The sequence below is a fragment of the Urocampus carinirostris genome, chromosome 12, assembly GCF_059441175.1.
Source record: "Urocampus carinirostris isolate Australia breed hairy pipefish chromosome 12, RoL_Ucar_1.0, whole genome shotgun sequence".
In the NCBI taxonomy this organism is placed as follows: domain Eukaryota; kingdom Metazoa; phylum Chordata; class Actinopteri; order Syngnathiformes; family Syngnathidae; genus Urocampus; species Urocampus carinirostris.
This window is the reverse complement of record NC_142360.1, coordinates 37,758,827-37,778,001: the sequence shown is the minus strand read 5'-3', so window position 1 is coordinate 37,778,001 and position 19,175 is coordinate 37,758,827. Positions and strand designations below refer to the sequence as shown.

At 40.8% G+C, this 19,175-nt stretch overlaps 1 protein-coding gene across 2 annotated transcripts in view; it reads left to right on the top strand.

The window, feature by feature from the left end:
• The window catches only part of pip5k1ca (phosphatidylinositol-4-phosphate 5-kinase, type I, gamma a), a 46,186-nt gene that overhangs the window by 1,898 nt on the left and 25,113 nt on the right, over nucleotides 1-19,175 (top strand). For both annotated transcript variants that reach the window (XM_088348875.1, XM_088348874.1), the window contains exons 2-6: nucleotides 15,569-15,597; nucleotides 15,978-16,064; nucleotides 17,273-17,403; nucleotides 17,481-17,598; nucleotides 18,873-19,025. In XM_088348875.1, coding sequence (XP_088205001.1) covers nucleotides 15,569-15,597; nucleotides 15,978-16,064; nucleotides 17,273-17,403; nucleotides 17,481-17,598; nucleotides 18,873-19,025 — 518 coding nt within the window. The remainder of the gene's footprint in view (nucleotides 1-15,568; nucleotides 15,598-15,977; nucleotides 16,065-17,272; nucleotides 17,404-17,480; nucleotides 17,599-18,872; nucleotides 19,026-19,175) is intronic.

Genomic DNA, 19,175 nt, shown 5'->3' with positions numbered 1-19,175 from the left:
ACCAGCAATATTCCTTTCTTCCTTCCTATTTTCCATTATTTTTTCTCTCCTCCCCTCCATCATTTAATCCATACTTCCTTATTTAGCCTTTTTCTTCCTGTCAGGTTCCAGTGGGGCCACAGTAGAGGATCCCATAAATGTAGACATGAAATAAGAGTTTAGAAAAATATATATTGGCAGAAAATAAACGAGTATCGGTAAATGTACAGAAACAAAACAACAAAGGATCTCCAGGGTTCCATGAAAGCTACTCCAACACAGGCTCAGATGCTACATAATGTTGAAACACCAACCAGATACAGACACTGCCCAATTTACAAACGAGTTCCAGACGATTGTTCGTAAGTTGAATTTGTTCGTCAGTTGCTTCAGTGTTATATTTTTTAGGTTTTAGGTTTATATATTTGTATAAGTAACCTGGATTGTTTTGTACTAAAAAATAAACATTTCATAAAATAATATGCTCTATTAAGTTTAACTTACTTTTGGATGATGAGCTTTAAGAGTTAGGCTCCTTCCTCCTCCGTGGTAAAAAGTGGCCCAAAAAAAGCGATCCAACCAGTTTCTCAACCGCATCAAGCTTTCTTATTCCACTTTCATTTGAAAAGAAACGGCTCAACTCTTCTTTACACCTTACACTAACCGTATTAAATGGATGCACGAGATATTAAACAATAAAAATGTCAACGTTCTTAGCGCGCTGGAGATACAGTTAGTATTTTTACACACCAACTAGGAAGTAGCTTTGTTTCTCTGGGTGGATGCTGGGTGAGCTCTCACAGCGCCACAGTCTGGTAGAGGCGGATAAGAGCACTACAGTACTGTCCTTTACTCTGAAAAAGGTGCACACAATACAAAATCTAACTTACGGCAATGTCCGGATATTTTTCGACATCCTGAAAAAAATGTTCGTATCGAAAGTTTTTCCGAACACGAATGTTTGTAAGTAGGGCAGCGTCTGTATACATGGACAAAACCCGGAAGGATAATGATGCTGAATATGGTGGAACACCTACGCCTTCTAACTTAACAAAAGGTGAAAATGTACTCACCTGCAGATCAAAAAACAACATAACGTCCCAATACCAAAACATTCAAAAAAATTAAAACACAAAAGAAAGACGACCGAGGGCAGAACAAGCAACGGGAGAGCCTTCATTTTCGACCTTTTTTCCATCACACTTGTTTTTATAACTATCGAAAGTACGGAAAATAGCGAGCTTTGACATCTCTCTTTTGAACTTTCCGTTGACATTTTCAACACCGTTTTCTACTTAGTGGATTTCTATGGCGGATGCCCGAGCATCAGGAGTTCAACGCGGGAGCAGTAAGCGATGATGGTGGTCATCATCTACTGACAGGAGTGTGCTTCATCGAAATGAGTTGAAATGTCAGCTGGAAAAGGCCGAAGAGCTCCGTGTAGCTCACCTAATGTCACTTCTTGTGCAATGTAATTGTAGGCTTCCGTGCTGAGTTGAGTGTTTACATGGGAATGTCCCTGTTAAGAACGGCTGCCGTCTTTTGTCATTGTTAGGTAACATATTCCCGTTTCACAACAAGATACGAGTTAACCAATTGGTTAATGAAGTGAAAACAAAAGAAATACTTGATAATTCCAATCGTTCTACTCTCTCTCGTTCGCTCTCGTTTTTCTAGTCAAGTCATGTTTATTTCTGACGCCCTTAATCACAAAGAGTCTCAAAGGGCTGCACAGACCAAAGATGGTAGCAAACTACAGACTATTATGACAGCATCCCCTGATCTAAAACCTACATGAGGGCAAGGAAACACTCCAAAACATTTCATGTCAATTCATGTTTATTTGTGACGCCCTTAATCACAAAGGGTCTCAAAGAGCTGCACAGACCACAGATTATTTCAAACCACAGACTATTATGACACCATCCCCTGATCTAAAACCTACATGAGGGCAAGGAAAAACTCAAAAACCTCAACATGAGGAAAATGAAGAAACCTTGAGAAGGGACCGCACAATAGGTCATCCCCTTTCCAGGATGACCAGGCCAAAATGGATGATGCAATAACAAATAATACACAGCTATTGTCAACATAAAATATAGGTTATTCATATGCTATAGAATAGAAGTATGTTTTAAGCTTAGATTTGTACAATTCCACTGAGGTTGCAGATCGAATCTCAGGGGGAAGAGCATTCCACAGCACCGGGGCTCAAATGGAGAACGTTCTCTAACCTTCGGATTTCTTCTTGGCTCTTGGGATCACTTGTAGCCCAGCATTTTCAGAGCGAAGGCTCTGGACCGGAACATAGGGCGAAATTAAATCTGAAAGATATGAGGGAGCAAGTCCATGCATGATTTTGTATACTACCAACAGAACCTTAAAATCACATCTTAAGTTAACAGGGAGACAATGCAGGTTAGCTAAAATCAGGGTCATGTGATCAAAATTTCTTGTCTTAGTTAAAAGCCTCACTGCAGCATTTTGTACCAGCTGAAGGCTCTTGATTTTGGCCTTCGGGAGACCGGAGAGTAGTGCGTTACCGTAATAGTGACGGGAGGTAACAAATGAATAAATTATAATCTCCGCATCCGACTGAGACAGGATAGGGCGTTCTTTCGTTCTTTCTCTCGTTCTCTTTTGTTCATTCTCTCGTTCTCTCTCTCGTTGTCTGTCTCTTGTTCTCTCTCTTTAATCTTCTAGTCCGGCTCCGTAAAGGTTTCTTTTTTGCAATGTGTCCCCCGAGCTATAATCAGTTTGACACCCCTGCTTTAAGAGAAATCAAGTAAACCAAATCACTAGCCAGTCATTGTGGGTGCTCAGCACCCCCAAATCTCTGAACCTAAAATTGCCCCTGAACTGTAATACAAAGATAATTGCGGCATTGAGTTATTACACTTATAAAACAAACTCTAGTCATTTTTTTCATGAAGAAAGAATTCCTATTCTCTGCTGACATTTCCAGCTGTCACGTTGCCTTTATCAGAGCTGTGACAAAGGCTGAAGTGACAGCTGAAACTGTCAGAATTGTAAGATGATTTTATCTTCTCTGTGAAAAGAAATGACTGAAAAACACATGACACGTGTAAACAGTTACATATTGTGTGTTTTTGAGGCTAATGCAAATTATATTTGCCTATTAAATGTCACCTAGCTTGATGCTAACAACCAATGTAGCGCTACATAGACTTGCTAACAAAATTAGAGATATGGGTTTTTCAGGACAGATACCGATTATTAGTATTAGTATTTTTAGTATTAAGATTAGGCCGATAACTGATATTTGGGAGCGATATTCATTTGCTGTAAAAGTTTAATAATTGGCGTAAAAAAAAATTAATAACACAAAAAGAAACAAAGAATATCTGTTCAGATTCAAATAACACTTTAATCGCTTTCTGAAACCTTTTACAGTAAATACATTAAAATATTAACACAACTAACATGAATAATCTTTCTCTTAAACCAAAAACTGGAAATAATAGTAGGCTTAGCAGCAACTCGTATAAAGGTTCATAAAAATGTAAATAGCTCTCTGAAACTTTTTACCATAGCCTAAATAAATTAAATCCATTACAACCAAGATAACTTAAATTAACTTAAAACAAAAAGTGCAAAGGAAAAGTGTGGGCACTCCTGTTTCAGAGCCATGTTGACGAACAAATGTTATGATAAGAGCTCATCGCTTCCACTTTAGCGTGCTTTTTAAGTCTATTTCTTAATCACAAACACGCTTTTCTATCCCTGGCATTGGCATATCGGGACAAGTTAGCAGAGCTGCTACTCTTTCCTGCTTCAGTGGCTCCGCCCACAGTTGCTTATCCAATCAGAAGGCACGGGGTGGGTAGCAGGAGGGAGAAGGAGAGGAGGAGTAAAAGCAAAAAGGAGAGTGTCTCGGCTGCATGAGACTTAATATTCGGCTTGTCAAATGAAAAAAATGCAGATACCAATATCTGTCAAATTTCCAAATAACGGTGCGTATAATCAGCCCGTCCTCTGTTCAGTCGACCTCTAAAAAAAAAAGGGTTGATGTGGCAGTTCATGTGATTTGATTTAAAAGAGGGTAATTTTGAATAATTTATTCATAGAAAATGTTATAATCTCATAAGCAGCTCATTCACTTCCTCTGAACCATGTTTAGTGTGGTACTTCGCTTATCGCCCAAAAGTAAATAGATAATGGACCACTGTTTGTGAAGAAACCATTTTTTCTTAAAAGAGATTGAACCATACATTTTGTCCAGTTCTGTAACATTTTTAAAATTATTTTGTCAATTAGCAACAAAAAATGGTTTCAGTTTTACTCAAGGAATTCAGTAGACTCCCGGGATATGGCATTAGTCATTTCTGAGATGGATTCAAAAGTGAAATAGCTGTATAGCAAATAAGTTTTGAATCCTCTGTATCCCAAGTAAAAACATTAAAATTACATTTTGGATCTGGCTATGAATTAGATAAGATTGGAATTTTATTTACCTATAGTGTGATGTCACTTGAGGTGGTACAGTTGAGTAGCAGGTGGATGCAGAGGAGAGTTGAGATGGTGACTGCGGATTGTAAATTAATCTGATTTTAAAAATTCCATTTGCAAGGATTCTCACTCCCTTAGAAGAGTTCCTTGCTTTAATTACTTTCTTATTTGTAATAATAGCTCCAATTGGGTTATGGCCATATTCCTTTGGAAGAGTTTTGTTTTATCCCACTTCGTATTTCTTGCTAAATGCAACCTTTGTTTCTATGGTTGTCATCTTGCTTTTGCCTTTAGCATCTCTTCAAATCTTAGGAGCCATAACAAATGAATACCGTACAACAGATACGCTACTGCATTGCATTAGCTCAGGAGGTAGAGCGCTCGTCTTGGGATCAAGGTTCGATTCCCGGCTCCTCCGTGTTATATGTCGAAGTGTCCTTGGGCAAGACGCTGAATCCCTAATGCCCCCAATAAGCAGGGCGGCGCCTTGCATGGCTGCATAACCGCTATTGGTGTTTGAGTGTGTGTGTGTGAATGGGTAAGTGTGAAGCTCATTGTAAAGCGCTTTGGGAGGTCTTCATTGACTTGAAAAGCACTATATAAATGCAGACCATTTACCATTTACTAACTTGCAGTCTTTCTGAAGTACGCAAGATCCTGAACTGAAAGAAACAGAAAGGCATTGTGGGAAGTAGTTTATCCAATTGCAGATGAGCATTTTATAAGATGTCGGTGAATAGAAAACAGGCCTCTTAAAGACTTAAATCGTCATGTGCAAGTTTTTGGACACGAGAAATCATTTCTTGTTGTGGGAAAAGTCGTTAAAACATCGTATTCCACATTGTAATGTGAAAACATTGCGTGGATGTTCTATAATAATTAAGGTAATTCTTGATGGCTCATAGGCTGAGGTGAGGCGCTTCTTTTTTTTCCTCGCCCAGACCGGGGTTCCCCCAGGATGTTTCCATTCAATTTTAAGACTTTTTATGACCTTTTCAAGACAACATCCAAGGAAATTTAAGAACAATGGTGGTCTACTGTTTATGTTTTTTGTTTAAATATGGCTTTTTTTTTCTTTTATTTGTGTGAGTCTGATTTATTTAAACAGACAATTGAAACTCATCTCGAAACGCACCACATAGAAGCGATTAGGGTTGGGTAGAGTTACTTTAACTGGATTACTTTCAATGACTTTTGGATTACTCCAATACCAAATATGCTAATAAAAGAGAAAAGAAACTAAATTTGAATAAAATGATGACTCACAACACATGGTAAGCTTTCTCTCCTGGCTTTGATCTCTTTGATCTCCGGCAAAACGAACAAAAAATGCGACAGAAACAAAATGAAAATAAATCCAAACAGCTTGCCAACATCATTTTTGCCGTTCCATGTGTTCCGTTACTCCCCAAGCCTGCACAAAATTGAGTCATTTTATTCATATTTAGTTTCTTTTGTCTTTTATTAGCATATTTGGTATTGGAGTCATCCAAAAGTCATTGAAAGTAATCCAGTTAAAGTAACCCTACCCAACCCAAAGCACTTCGACTCGCGTAAATCCCAAAAGGAATTAAATCACGGAGGCTCGTTCATTTTGTGTGCATAACCCTGCTCATGTTGTGAAAACATGGCTTCTTAGAGAAAGTAATAAAGTGCTTGATTAAATCCTTTTTTTTTTCCAACCTCCAACCGCTTTAGAAGGGGGGAAGCTTTTCAGAAACGCTGAGGGAAGCACAAATCGGCGGTTCCATCTGCTCCGTCCTGATGTGTCCTTTTGCTATCGCATGCACGCTGTCCCTTTATCCCTCTCTTACTCACTCTTGTATAAGTAACATTCGGAGCTTTGCTTGACGTCACGAGCGGATGACGCATTTGACTGATTTAAAATGGAATAGATTTTCAAAAATGGATCCTTTTAGAGTCGATTCTCCTATCGATTTTTCAAATCACACAGTCCAAGGTCGTGTTTAACCCTAAACGGCAACATGAGTTATCGGGCTGTTAATATACTCCAAGTCAAATTAGCTAAGGATATCGACATAAGCTTGTAGCAATCGGCAACCATCGTCAGTATTTACCGCTGGGTTTCGTTTCGACATGTAATCGATTGCAGCTTGTGTACAAAGATTTTATGCTAATGGTGCTTTAAATGTTACAAATGGATTCTTTCGGGATATTATTAAAATGTACAATATTCATTTAATGTACGTTTGGCGTTACCCTGCATACACCATCCCACTGTCAAACATGGTGGTTGCAGGATCATGCTCTGGGGTTCTTTTTCTTTAGCAGGGACAGGGAGTATTGTAAGAGTTAATTGGAAGTGGATGAAGCCAAATACGGTAAGGGTAGACCCAATCGTGTAACGTTTCTCTCAAGTTTATTGAGATAGAGAGAGGAAGGGCAGGAAGGGCCCGTGATCCGGTGCTCGCTAGAAGCGGAAAGCAAGTTGCTCTCGCGCTCGGATTGTGTTCAGAATACGGAAGTGGATCTTCCGTAGCGAGCGATGGCGGTGTCAGGGACGGAAACAGGTCGATAACCGGGATAGGAAAGCAAAAACGTGGTCAGGATCAAAAACGGGTCGTAAGCCGAGATGGGAGAGCAGAAGTGGTCGTAGCCGGAGACAATCTAGGAGATCAGGAACGGACAGGTGGAAGAACGGAAGTAAAAACGGGACAGGCGGGAGTCAGGGTCAAAAAGGCTTGCCTTGTATCAACAGAGGTTCGCAGACAGACCGACAAAAGGGGACTGACAGGACAGAGTTGAAATACTGACAGGGAGCCAATCCGTCAACAAGCTGCAGCTGGTGCCACATGGGCGGGGCCAATTGGGCACAATGGCAACCGTGACACACGGGTGGGGCCAATTGGGTGCCATGGCAACCGTGACAAAATTTCATTGCATGTTGTCTTGAAAACGTCTTAAAGAGTCTTAAATTTGAAAAGAAACATCCTGGGGGAAAGAAATGAAGAAGCGCCATCAAGAATTTCTTTTAATTATTATTGAACAACCACGCCAGCGATTTGGACATCAATACTGAAAATAGACCACAGGTGTCAAACAGGCGGCCCGCGGGCAAGATCAGGCCCGCTAAGGGATTGAGACAACACTCAGAGAAGCGAGAGAGCAAGAGAAAAACAAGCGGCAGGTTGAAATAGGTCCACTTAATGTTGCCAAAGCCAGGTGCCTCTCATAAAGACACTGTACTTGTATCTCTCTCTCTCTCTTTCTTTTCCACCCCTTTTCTCCCACTCTGTCTCGGTCTCTTTCATTCTCTGTGTCCCTCTTTTTTCTTCCTTTGTTGCTCCTTGTCTCTTTCTCTCTCTGTGTCTTTTAACCTCTTTTGCTCTTTTTTCCTTTTCTCCCTTTTCTCTTTCTCTCTTCCTACCCTTCGCACTTTATTTTCTCTTTTCTCTTCTTTCTTTCTTTTTCTCTTTGGATTTCTTTCTTCCTCTCCCTTCCTTTCCCTTTCTTTTCCCCCTCTCTCACGACTTTTTATCTTTTGTTTCTCACGCTCTCTCCCTCTCTCTCTTTATCTGTCTTTGTCCCGCCCTCTCTCCTTTTCCCTCCCTCTTTCTCTTATTTCTTCATCTCTCTTTTTCTTTCTCTTTAATCTACTAGTCCGGCCCCCGACAGAATGTTTGTTCTATCGTGTTGCCCCCGAGTTAAAATGAGTTTGACACCCCTGAAATAGACCATAGGTGTCTCGTAAAACAAGATGCGGTTGCGTTGTGCAACCACGGTAATTTTTCTTGGAGGTCTTTTTTGAGATAAAAAACAAAAAAGTGTGTTACACAGGAATAAATCCGGTAGCCCATTTGTGGAATATGTACGACTCCAACCGTTGCTTATAGACCACAGCTCAATGAGCCATCGCACGATGCAATAAAACAATGAATTGTTCACCAGCGTTGGTTGTAAAAAAGGCGTAATTAATCACGTTTAGGACCATTAGGTGGAATCGGATCATTTCCCACCTCGGTTCGGAATGTCCGATTTCGCCATGTAGCACGTTCTGATTCAGGTCGGAGGAGCTTTGTCGCGTGAGAAGCTTAAACCTGCCTGACGCAGTGCCGCTCTCAGCAATAACACACCGTTAAATCTCATGCACTGCAGTCCTCTACGATAGCTGTAAAAGGACATTTTCTCTTTTTCATGAGCAGCTTTCCTCAAAAGGGCAGTTAAGCTGAAGGAGGCAACAAAAACAGGGGGGTTAGTAGGTTTTAGAAGGGTTATAACCAATGTTCCCTGTAATTTTGCAGGGGTCTAAGCGTTCACACAAAGTCGGTGAGCAACGCTTGAAACAACAGTGAGCGACAGCAATTCCAATTGTGGCATTATCAAACATGTCCAAAACTTGACATTACGTTACACTTTGCCGAGTTTCCGGCAATGCAAAAATGTTTTTCACTTTTGAATGAATTGACTAATGTATTGTTGCAAAGGTTGTACAGCCTACAAACGTCAGATTTCCATTTCTTTTTTTTCCTGGTATCTTTTGTTGCATAACACTAACATTTTGGGGGGCTTATTTACAGGGTTGGGTAGGGTTACTTTAACTGGATTACTTTCAATTACTTTTGGATTACTCCAATACCAAATATCCTAATAAAAGACAAAAGAAAGTAAATATGAATAAAATGACTACATTTTGTGCAGGCTTGGGGAGTAACAGAATACATGGAACGGCAAGAATGATGTTGGCAAGCTGTTTGAATTTATTTTCATTTGGTTTCTGTGGCATTTTATGTTTGTTTTGCCGGAGATCAAAGCCAGGAGAGAAAGTTTACCACATGTTGTGAGTCATCATTTTATTCATATTCTTATAGGTTCATATATGTATGATCAAAATTAAATTATATTAGTTTTGCGCTAACCACTCAGACTGTCATGAACCGGAATAGGATCAGGACCCAAACGCGTGACGTCTTTCACACAAGCCTTTTGTTTTACGGGAATTGGGGAGTCATGCACGTTAGGCAGCAGTCTGGCGTGAAATGATAGGAAGCCAGAGGCCGACGAGATCGATACCAATTGCCCGAGTAGATATCGGACAGATGGGTTCGATATAATGAAACAGGATGTCGAAATCAAACAGGACAAACTAGACAGGAACGAAAACTGGAGAGAATAATAAACAGGACAAAAATAAACGGGAACAATACTGGACAGAAAATGCCAACAGGAAACAGGACCGTGCCGCCCCAGTTCTAATATTTACGTCTTAAATTGGGTTAAGCCCATACAATTTTGGACCAAATTTAACCTTGAAATAGTAATTGTCTTTGAATTTATGTCATCTAACAGTCCTTAAAACCAGATGATTACAGCTTGTGTGTTCCTCTTTTTTGTTGAGTTAACATTTTTTCAACACACATATCAAAATTTCAAATAAAAAAAACATGACATTGTCGTCCTGATGTTTCCTGTTCACGTCTGTTGAGTTAAAACTTTAGTACACACTCAAATAAGGAGAGAAGTCACCAATGGATTTTGAATGCTGAGATCTTGAGTTTTTCCTTGACCTCATGTCGGTTCTAGATCAGGGGATGATGTTGTTATAGTCTTTTGTCTGTACAGCCCTTTGAGACTTCTTGTGATTAAGGGATATCCAAAAAGACTTGACTACTGCTTTTTTTGCACCTTTATAAAAAACAATCCAAGCACATTTATCTTCCAATCCGTCTAAGCCAGGGGTCAGCAATCTTTTCGGTGTGGAGTGCCACACCAAAATTAATGACTCGCACAACAATTTTTCTTTATATCCAACAGAGCTGTCATTTTACACCAGTCCGAATATACAACATGGAAATTCATTGAAATTGTATAACTGACCAATTCATCTTCCACTATTCTTGTTCATCAACAAACTATAAAATGACTGTGAGCAACATGTGGAAAGGCCTGTAGAGATCCATGACTTCAACTATTCTTCATCAACAATGAACTATAATCAAAAACAAGTAATATGGACAGCTACCATACCATTCATCAATAAAATCTTATTTTAGAAACTATCAAAACGTGAACCACACACACACATGTAATATATTCGCCATCAGTAAATGGTTTTCCGCACTTTGCCATGCAGTGAGCAATGTGATAGCTTGCTTCAATGGTGGCGTTTGTAGCAGTGACAAATGTTTTCAGGGTCCGTGTTTGTTCGCCGTAACTGGACAGAGCGTGTTTTAATGTCTCCGCCTTGTCAGGCTCGTCCTTGAATACATGTTCATGATTCGTTACGTTTAACACTTGATGTGCGAGGTACAACGCTCGGGGGGCATAATACACAAACAGCACGGTCATTTTTTGCACAAAGCCTCAGTCATATGCCCATGCTGTCTGCGCGCCTGTGTTTCTGTGGGAGGGTTAAAACACAGATCTCTCCTCCTCTGCGAGGCACCGTGCAGACACACGCTCACAGAGGGGGAGGAAGGGCGCGACCATAAAGCAGCTAAACAACACAGCGCGCAATGAAAATGTCTTAATTTCACCTAAAAATGCGCATGAAAAAAAGCATTATTATTTTGCGTGCGCTCGCGTGCCATGGGTTGCTGACCCCTGGTCCAAGCTAATACTGACCTGTTGAAATTTCCCTTGCATGGCCTGACTTGGTTTATGAATTACACGTTCATAGTTTATTTTTTATGTTTAATTCCGCCTGAATTAGAATAAAATGATTCAGTTCTTCAAAGTGGGAGAATCTTAATTTATTATACATTTCTTCTTAGCCACCAGCTGCTGACAGTAAGCTTTTTATTAGCTCTGCCCGAGGCTTCGTCGCCAAAGGCCGACCATTCCAGTCTCTCTACACTCTCACACAACGATATCTGAAGACTGTTATCCTTTCTGACAGGAAAGGACAACCTAACTTTGCCCCGCTGCACGTCAAGAATATTAACAGAATCATAAAGAATATCTGAATGAAACTATCGTTGGGATATATGATTCTTCTTTTACTTCCATCAGTCAATTGTCGCTCGATTTGTAGATACCTTATTTTTCAGACTCTAAGGTGCACCTAAAAACCCTAAGTTGTCAGAACCAGAACAGAGACAGAACCCACTTGCGTGCATTTCTCTTAGTTTTATTGGGAAGAAGGGAAAGGGTAGTAATACAGGATCTGTAGATCGCTGGTTGCGGGGAGCAGGTTGCTCAGACGCGGAGGTGGTATTTCCGTGGCGAAAGATGGCGGTGTCGAGAGCAGAAAAAAACAGATCAGTAGCCAGAACGGGGGAGCAAAATCGTAGTTGAGATCAGAGAAGGGGTAGGAGCCGGGACACAGATGGAGAGAGTCAGGCTCGAAGAGCTTGCCTAGCGTAAGCTGAGGTTTGCAGACGGACTGACAACCGGTGATAGAAAGACGGGGGTTTAAAAAGTGACAGGGAGCCAATCAGCGTCCGAAGCAGTTGGCGCCAAAGGAGTGGGCACAGGTCCCTCGCATCAGTAATCATGACATATTGTTGGGCAGAAATTTGAAAATGCACTTTATAATCAGGTGTACCATATATCCCGGAAAATACGGTAGATAACATTAGAAATGCATAGCTACAGTTAAAAGATACTGCATATGGCTCAATTAGTTTATCACTTCATAGTTTATACTTGTTTTATCTTGTATGTTGAATCAAACGTATATAAATAATAGTGGGTTCACAATCATTTATGCCAGCGTGAGGCCACTGTTCTGTCTTTGAGCAACATTTTGTTGATCTTTCACTCTCCTGTCACATGTGTCAGAGCTTTTAAATGGGCAGCTTCACTATGTAACGCTGCCAATCTCGTCATCCCTAATTTCAACACAGAAGTGACATTAAATGTGCCGCGGTTGCCATGGTGCCCAATTGGCCCCGCCCGTGTGGCGCCAGCTGCGGCTCATTGACAGATTGGCTTTCCGTCTTTTTAAGCTCAGTGCTCTCATTTTTACTTTGTCAGTTCGTCAACGAAACTCTGCCCCGCAAGTCGTGGGCTCTGACTCGGTCCTGTTTTCCTGTTGGTATTTCCTGTCCGGTATCGTTCCTGTTTATTTTGTCCTGTTTAATATCGGTTTCCAGTTCTGTTCCCGTCTATTTTTGTCCTGTTTACTATTCCCTCCAGTTTTTGTTCCCGTCTAGTTTGTCCTGTTAATTTTCGATATCCTGTTTCATTATCAATCCTGTCTGTCCCGTCCTGTGCGGTATCAACCCCATCTGTCCGATATCTACTCGGGCAATCGGTATCGATTCGTCGGCCTCTGTCTTCCTATCATTTCACGCCAGACTGCTGCCTCACGTGCATGACTCCCCATTTCCTGTAAAATAAAAGGCTTGTGTGAGAAACGTCACGCGTTTGGGTCCTGATCCTGTTCCGGTTAATTACGAAACGGGTTCGAACCCAAACCTGTCATTGACACTAGTAACAAAGCAGCTGTTTTATTAAGTGACTTCTGATTTTTGTCAGTATATATTTGGAATGACACTAAGGGATATTATTGTCTTTTGTTGATTTGCTATCAAAAGAAAGAGAGAAGACAATACTGGTGTGTTTTACCCATGTACTGACGCGTTTGACATTTGCACACAAATCAAACTTAAACTGTAATAATTTTTATTTTATTAATTTTTTCAAAAGACTGCTGTTTCATTTGTATGAATCGATGCTGAGTTTTTGTTGGTTCAGTATGGCTCTTTCAGCATTTTTGGTTGTCAACGCCTGACACGGACCCTAATTGCGCCACAAACAAGATCAGTGCAAATGTCTCTTACCGGGCAGCACGGCGGCGCAGTGTGTTAGCGTGTGTGCGGTACAGTTCTGAGGTCGTGAGATCAAACCTTCCTGTGTGGAGTTTGCATATTCTCCCCGTGCTTGCGTGGGTTTCCTCCGGGCACTCCGGTTTCCTCCCACATTCCCAAAACATGCATGCAGGTTAATTGGCCGGTCCAAGTTGTCCTTTGGTGTGAATGGTCAAGTGAGTTGTCGGTCTCTGTCTGGCAACCGGTTCAGGGTGTCCCCTGCCCACTGCCCGTAGATAGCTGGGATGGGCTCCAGCACCCCCCGCGACCCTACTGAGGATAAGCGGTGCAGATAATGGATGAATGTCTCTTACTTATTATTCTTCTTATTCTTACTCAATCTTTTTATTTACTTTCCTCATGCTTCTATTAGAAGCATGCATACTGAAGGCTCACAGCACTTTGACCCAATTTTTTCGTCCTGGCAAGAAAACGGAAAACAAATCGATTTCTTCATCGCTCCTCCAAGATAATTAACACTCACCTTACCTAGCCGGTCCTCTGGTAAGAAGCGCTATTGAACTGTTCTTGTGATGTTACAACTTGTCTCTATTTTTTTTTATTGTTCAACTTTTGGAATGTCAAAACAACATGTGCTCCCACCGTGGCGTGTTCATGCTTGTGCAAGAGTGGAAAGCGAAGAGGATCATGTGGAAGAAAAGGAGGAGGATGGGGAGGAAAACGGGCTCTGCTGCTGCCTGGTCACGTGAGCGCTCCACGAGAGGGAAAACAAGCTGTCGCTCTGCTCACACATCCTAGTGTCGCATTAGTCACATCGTTTGATTCACTCCGATTCCTCAAATAGTCTCTCCGAAATTTGCCAGGTAGCCATCGATCATTATCTGCGTTTTTCATCATATTGTTTGCCTGAGATTCCTACTATGGACAATAGAGTTGGGGATCTTTAGAACCTCACGATTCATTTGCAGTACCAATCAATGTTCCCTGTAATTTTCCACGGGTCTGAGCGTTCACACAAAGTCGGTGAGCAACGCTTGAAACAACAGTGAGCAACGGCAATCCCAAGTGTGACAACTAAGTCATCATCAAACATGTCCAAAACTTGACATCACGTTACATTTTGCTGAGTTTCCAGCAATGCAAAAAATATTTTCACTTATGAATGAATTGACTAATGTACGATTGCAAAGGTTGCAGGGCCTACAAACGTCATTTGTTTTTACAATTCTTTCACAAGATTTCCATTTCTTTTATTCCTGGTATCTTTTGTCGCATCATACTAACATTTTTGGGGGCTTATTGAGTCGGTTTCGCGATACAGAACTGTATTTAATTACATTTTTTGGTGGAAGCACAATGTTGGCAACAAGATTCACTTGATATAATTTGAAATTATTTGAATGCAACACAAACTTGATTTTATTTTTACCTGTTTTTTTCTCCTTTTTTAAATTCCTTTTTTTTAAAAAAATCCCTTTGTGTTTATTTTCTCTTAACTGTTACCTTTTTCTTGCTTTTTTGTTCTCTAATACCTTTTTTTCCCCTTTATTTGCTTCTTTCTTTTCTTCTGGCTTTTTTTCTTAATTTTTCCCTCCTTTTGTTTTGTTTTTTTCTCAGCTTTTCACTACTTTTTCATTTTGGTATTTTTTTATTTTTTGTTCTGGTGTTAAAGCCCAAGTTTGTATGATAAAATACTTCCTACTTTTAAATAAAACACTGTTGATTGAAACAATAAGCAAAAAGACATGTCTCATAAACTTGATTTTATACCATTTTAAAGATTTGTAGGCTTAAAAATCTGTAATTCTATAGCACAACTTGCAACACCCATTTGGAGAAGCTGACAGGTTTGTCTGCCATCTTACTTCTACAGAAGCCTGGATGGCGATTTTGCCAAGATAGTTTGCCACAGTGGTGCTTTTGGTACTTGAGGGCCACTTACATGTCATAGCTGAGCTTTTCATGTGATGGTCGGGCAGCTTCCACTTTTTTCGGACTGTTTCCCTCTCCAGCCACTCATATTAGCCACTTGGTTGCAGGCTATGGTTCGCCACTATTGTTATCTGTTATTAAAGCTTACTTCCTTCTTTAGTGTCACTAACTTTCCAGAGCTCATCATGCAAGGGAACATCAATGAGTTCCATATTTGAGTGTGTGAACACTAGACACATTTTGGTTGCTTTTTGTAATATTTTCCTGTCCTTTTTAGTAGCTTCTCCTACTAGCTGCTAACGTTAGCCACTCAGACGAACTCTAGTTCTCCACCCATTTCTACCACTTGGGGTGGATTTTGCTTGCTCAGTCTTTTGCCGTCGTTCGCTAGTAAAATTAAGTACACCACCTACAGAATGATAGTATCATAATTGATGTTTTATCCTTTTTTTCAGATGCTGCAAGAAAAGCTCATATCACGGAGGTAATTTATCATTTCTAAACTAGAAGTCATTCATTACATTTTGCATGGTACTATTTGTCATTTATAGTGAATTGTGTGTGATACATATACACTATATATGTATATATATATATATATATATATATATAAATATATGAATTGGAGGCAGTCTACGTAAATTATTTCTTAGTACACTTCCAGCAAACTAAAGATTAATCTCAAAATTTATATTTTTCTCATACCCTGTATGGACTCTTTAGAAATTCCAGCATAGTTACTCAGGTACCAATGATTCAGGGCTCAGCTCACTCTATAGTTGTTACCTGAACCCTGATGGACCGTGATGTCATTTATGCCATTCATGGATTAAATACTCAACCACTTGGTTTCTTTTTTCTAAGATGCCGTCCTCGTCCGGCCTTCCCGGGCAGGGGAAGAAAATTGGTCACAGAGGGGTTGATGCTTCGGGAGAGACCACTTATAAAAAGGTTTGTACAGTTTGGTTAAATCGGGTGGATTTTTCTTCAAAACAAGTTTTTTTTTAAACTAAAGCCTGCTCACACTATTACAATGATTTATATTGATATTATTTCAAATTTCACTCAAAGTAATATTGTAAAAATAATCATCGATGGTCATTAGAAGTAAGATCGGGCCGACCCGGCCCGCGGGTGTATAAGCCGGAACATGCCAGCACCTGACCGGTGAACTTGATTTGAGGGAATGAGCCCGAAGTAAACCCGAAGTTTGAGATTTTTATTTCCAATGTGTTATTGAACAAATGCATTTACATTACCATCCATAAATCTTACAATGTTGCATAAACAGTACACTCAAACTGTAAAACAAACCAAAATAATCCGAAGCTGTCCTTCAGTTACAAAGTCAAGCCAAGTCATGTTTATTTGTGACGCCCTTAATCACAAAGAGTCTCAAAGGGCTTCACAGACCACAGATTATTGTAAACTACGACTATTAAGACACAATCCCCTGATCTAAAACCTACATGAGGGCAAGGAAAACCTCAACATGAGGAAAATGAAGAAACCTTGAGAAGGGACGGCACATGAGGTAATCCCACTTCCAGGATGACCAGGCTGCAATGGATGTTGCAATAACAAATAATACACAGATATTGTCAACATGAAATATAGGTCCTACCATAGAAGTGTGTTTTAAGCCTAGATTTAAACAGTTCCACTGAGGTTGCAGATTGAACCTCAGGGGGAAGAGCCAATTGTGCATTTTGCAAATAGTTAAATATTTGGCGTGAAGTTTATAAAGCTTGTAAGGGAGATGTGGAAATGCCACGTAGAGGTGGAAAGAGGAAGCGGTGCATCTCACCGTGATACCGAGGATAAACATTTCTTTGGATTTTGTAAGTTGGAGTTAAAATTATAGTTTGGTAAGATTGTTATTTTTGATAAATCTATCTGAATAATATAACTTCAATGCCAAAGTACGCATTTCGGCGCCAAACTGCAGCGCCGAAGTGTGTTACACAAGTAATAGTACTGTGAATTCAGGAAAATATTACTCAAAATAATTACTTGAGTAAAAGTAAGTGCATGCTGTGCAAATCCTCCACATAGGTCAAAGATCTTACTTCTAATGGTCATTTATCATCATTATCTGAAGTTAGAACAAGCTTTTAGATAACAGTTTACCATTGATTTTATTGTACCTTATTCTGCAGACCACTTCCTCCGCCCTCAAAGGAGCCATCCAGCTCGGCATCGGTTACACGGTGGGGAACCTGAGCTCCAAGCCCGAGAGGGATGTGCTAATGCAGGACTTCTACGTGGTGGAGAGCATCTTTTTCCCCAGGTTTTACCATGAGTCCTGTATTATGTGTAAATCACAAATATTCTAATGATCTCTGTTTTTTTCATGGGGTGCTGCAGCGAAGGAAGCAACCTCACACCGGCGCATCACTTTCCCGATTTCCGTTTCAAAACGTACGCACCCGTGGCCTTCCGCTACTTCCGAGAACTCTTCGGCATCAGGCCGGATGACTACTTGGTGAGTAATTTGGAGTTGCATGGCAGCAGATGGATGTAACAGGTTGCATTTAAACACAGTCCACCCACTGCTTCTTTGCTGTGCTTGAGCAACAAAGGTGTCAAAAGCTATGATGAGCTATGATTCTCCTTAGCGGCGAAAAGCAAGTTTTTAGTCCAAAGAAAATAGTTTTTGCAGTCCATCCAACAATATAATGAATACATTTTTTCTGAATAAAAACAGGAGGAGGATCCAGATGCGTAACGTTTTCACACAAGCTTTATTTTACGGGAATGGGGCAGTCATGCGCATGAACACAAACGCCAGTGATTCAGCGATCGCTGGGCGGGAGAAGTAAGAAAGAAGTCTGGCGTGGAAAAACAGGAAGCCAGAGGCCGACGAGATCGATTCCAGATAGACGAGCAGATACCGGACAGACGGGGCCGATACCGGACAGGATGGGACAGACAGGATCGATACCAGGATACTGGAGACTGGAGTCCAATATCAGACAGGACGAGACAGATTGGATCGATACCGAAGACTGGAGTCAGATATCAGACAGGACGAGACAGACGGGTTCGATACCAGACACTGGAGAATGACGCAAGATATCGGACAGGATGAGACAGACAGGATCGATACCGGACACTGGAGACTGACGCAAGATATTGGACAGGATGTGACAGGCGGAATCGATGCGGATACCGGAGACTGTAACAAGATATCAGACAGGACGAGACAGACGGGATCAATACCAGACACTGGAAACTAGGGTCAGATATCAAACAGGACGAGATAGACGGGATAGATACTGGACAGGATACACAAGCAGGATACCGGACAAAGTCAAAACACACATCTTGCGGGTGCAGAGGATCTGAGTGAGAGCAATGAGCTTAAACAGAAGGGAAGCCAATCAGGCAACAAACGCAGCTGGCGCCAATCGGGCGGGGCCAAATGAGGGCAATGGGCAACCGTGACACATTTAGTGCCATTGACTGCTATAGACGTTAACATTTTTTTGCTAGGGTGGCATTGACTGCTATAATTGTATGTACACTGCACAACATAAATTTTCACCCAATTGGCAAAAAAATGTTGTTTGTTTTAAGTGTGATTGTTTCCTTTTTTTGCCTTATTTTGAATTTATTTCTCTAATAAAAAGCAAATAAAATCATGAAAATATGCAAAATGATGCCTTATGTTTTTATTTTAATGTTCGAAATAAAGTTTTCATTCATTCTTTTATTCCTTGCCAAGCAATAGTGTGCGTTTTGTAATGTCCTTTGCAGTACTCCCTGTGTAACGAACCGCTAATCGAGCTGTCCAATCCCGGCGCGAGCGGTTCCGTCTTCTATCTCACCAAGGACGACGAGTTCATCATCAAGACGGTTATGCATAAGGAGGCTGAGTTCTTGCAGAAGTTGCTGCCAGGCTACTACATGGTAGGAAAATGTGCCCCTTGCATGTCATAACATGCAGGAGAACCTTAAACTGTGATGTAACCACCTCTCTCTGGCCACTGTGTATAAGACTCCACTCTTTTGCACACATCCTAACGCTGTGTCGAACGTTCTCACACTCAGTGCGGCTTA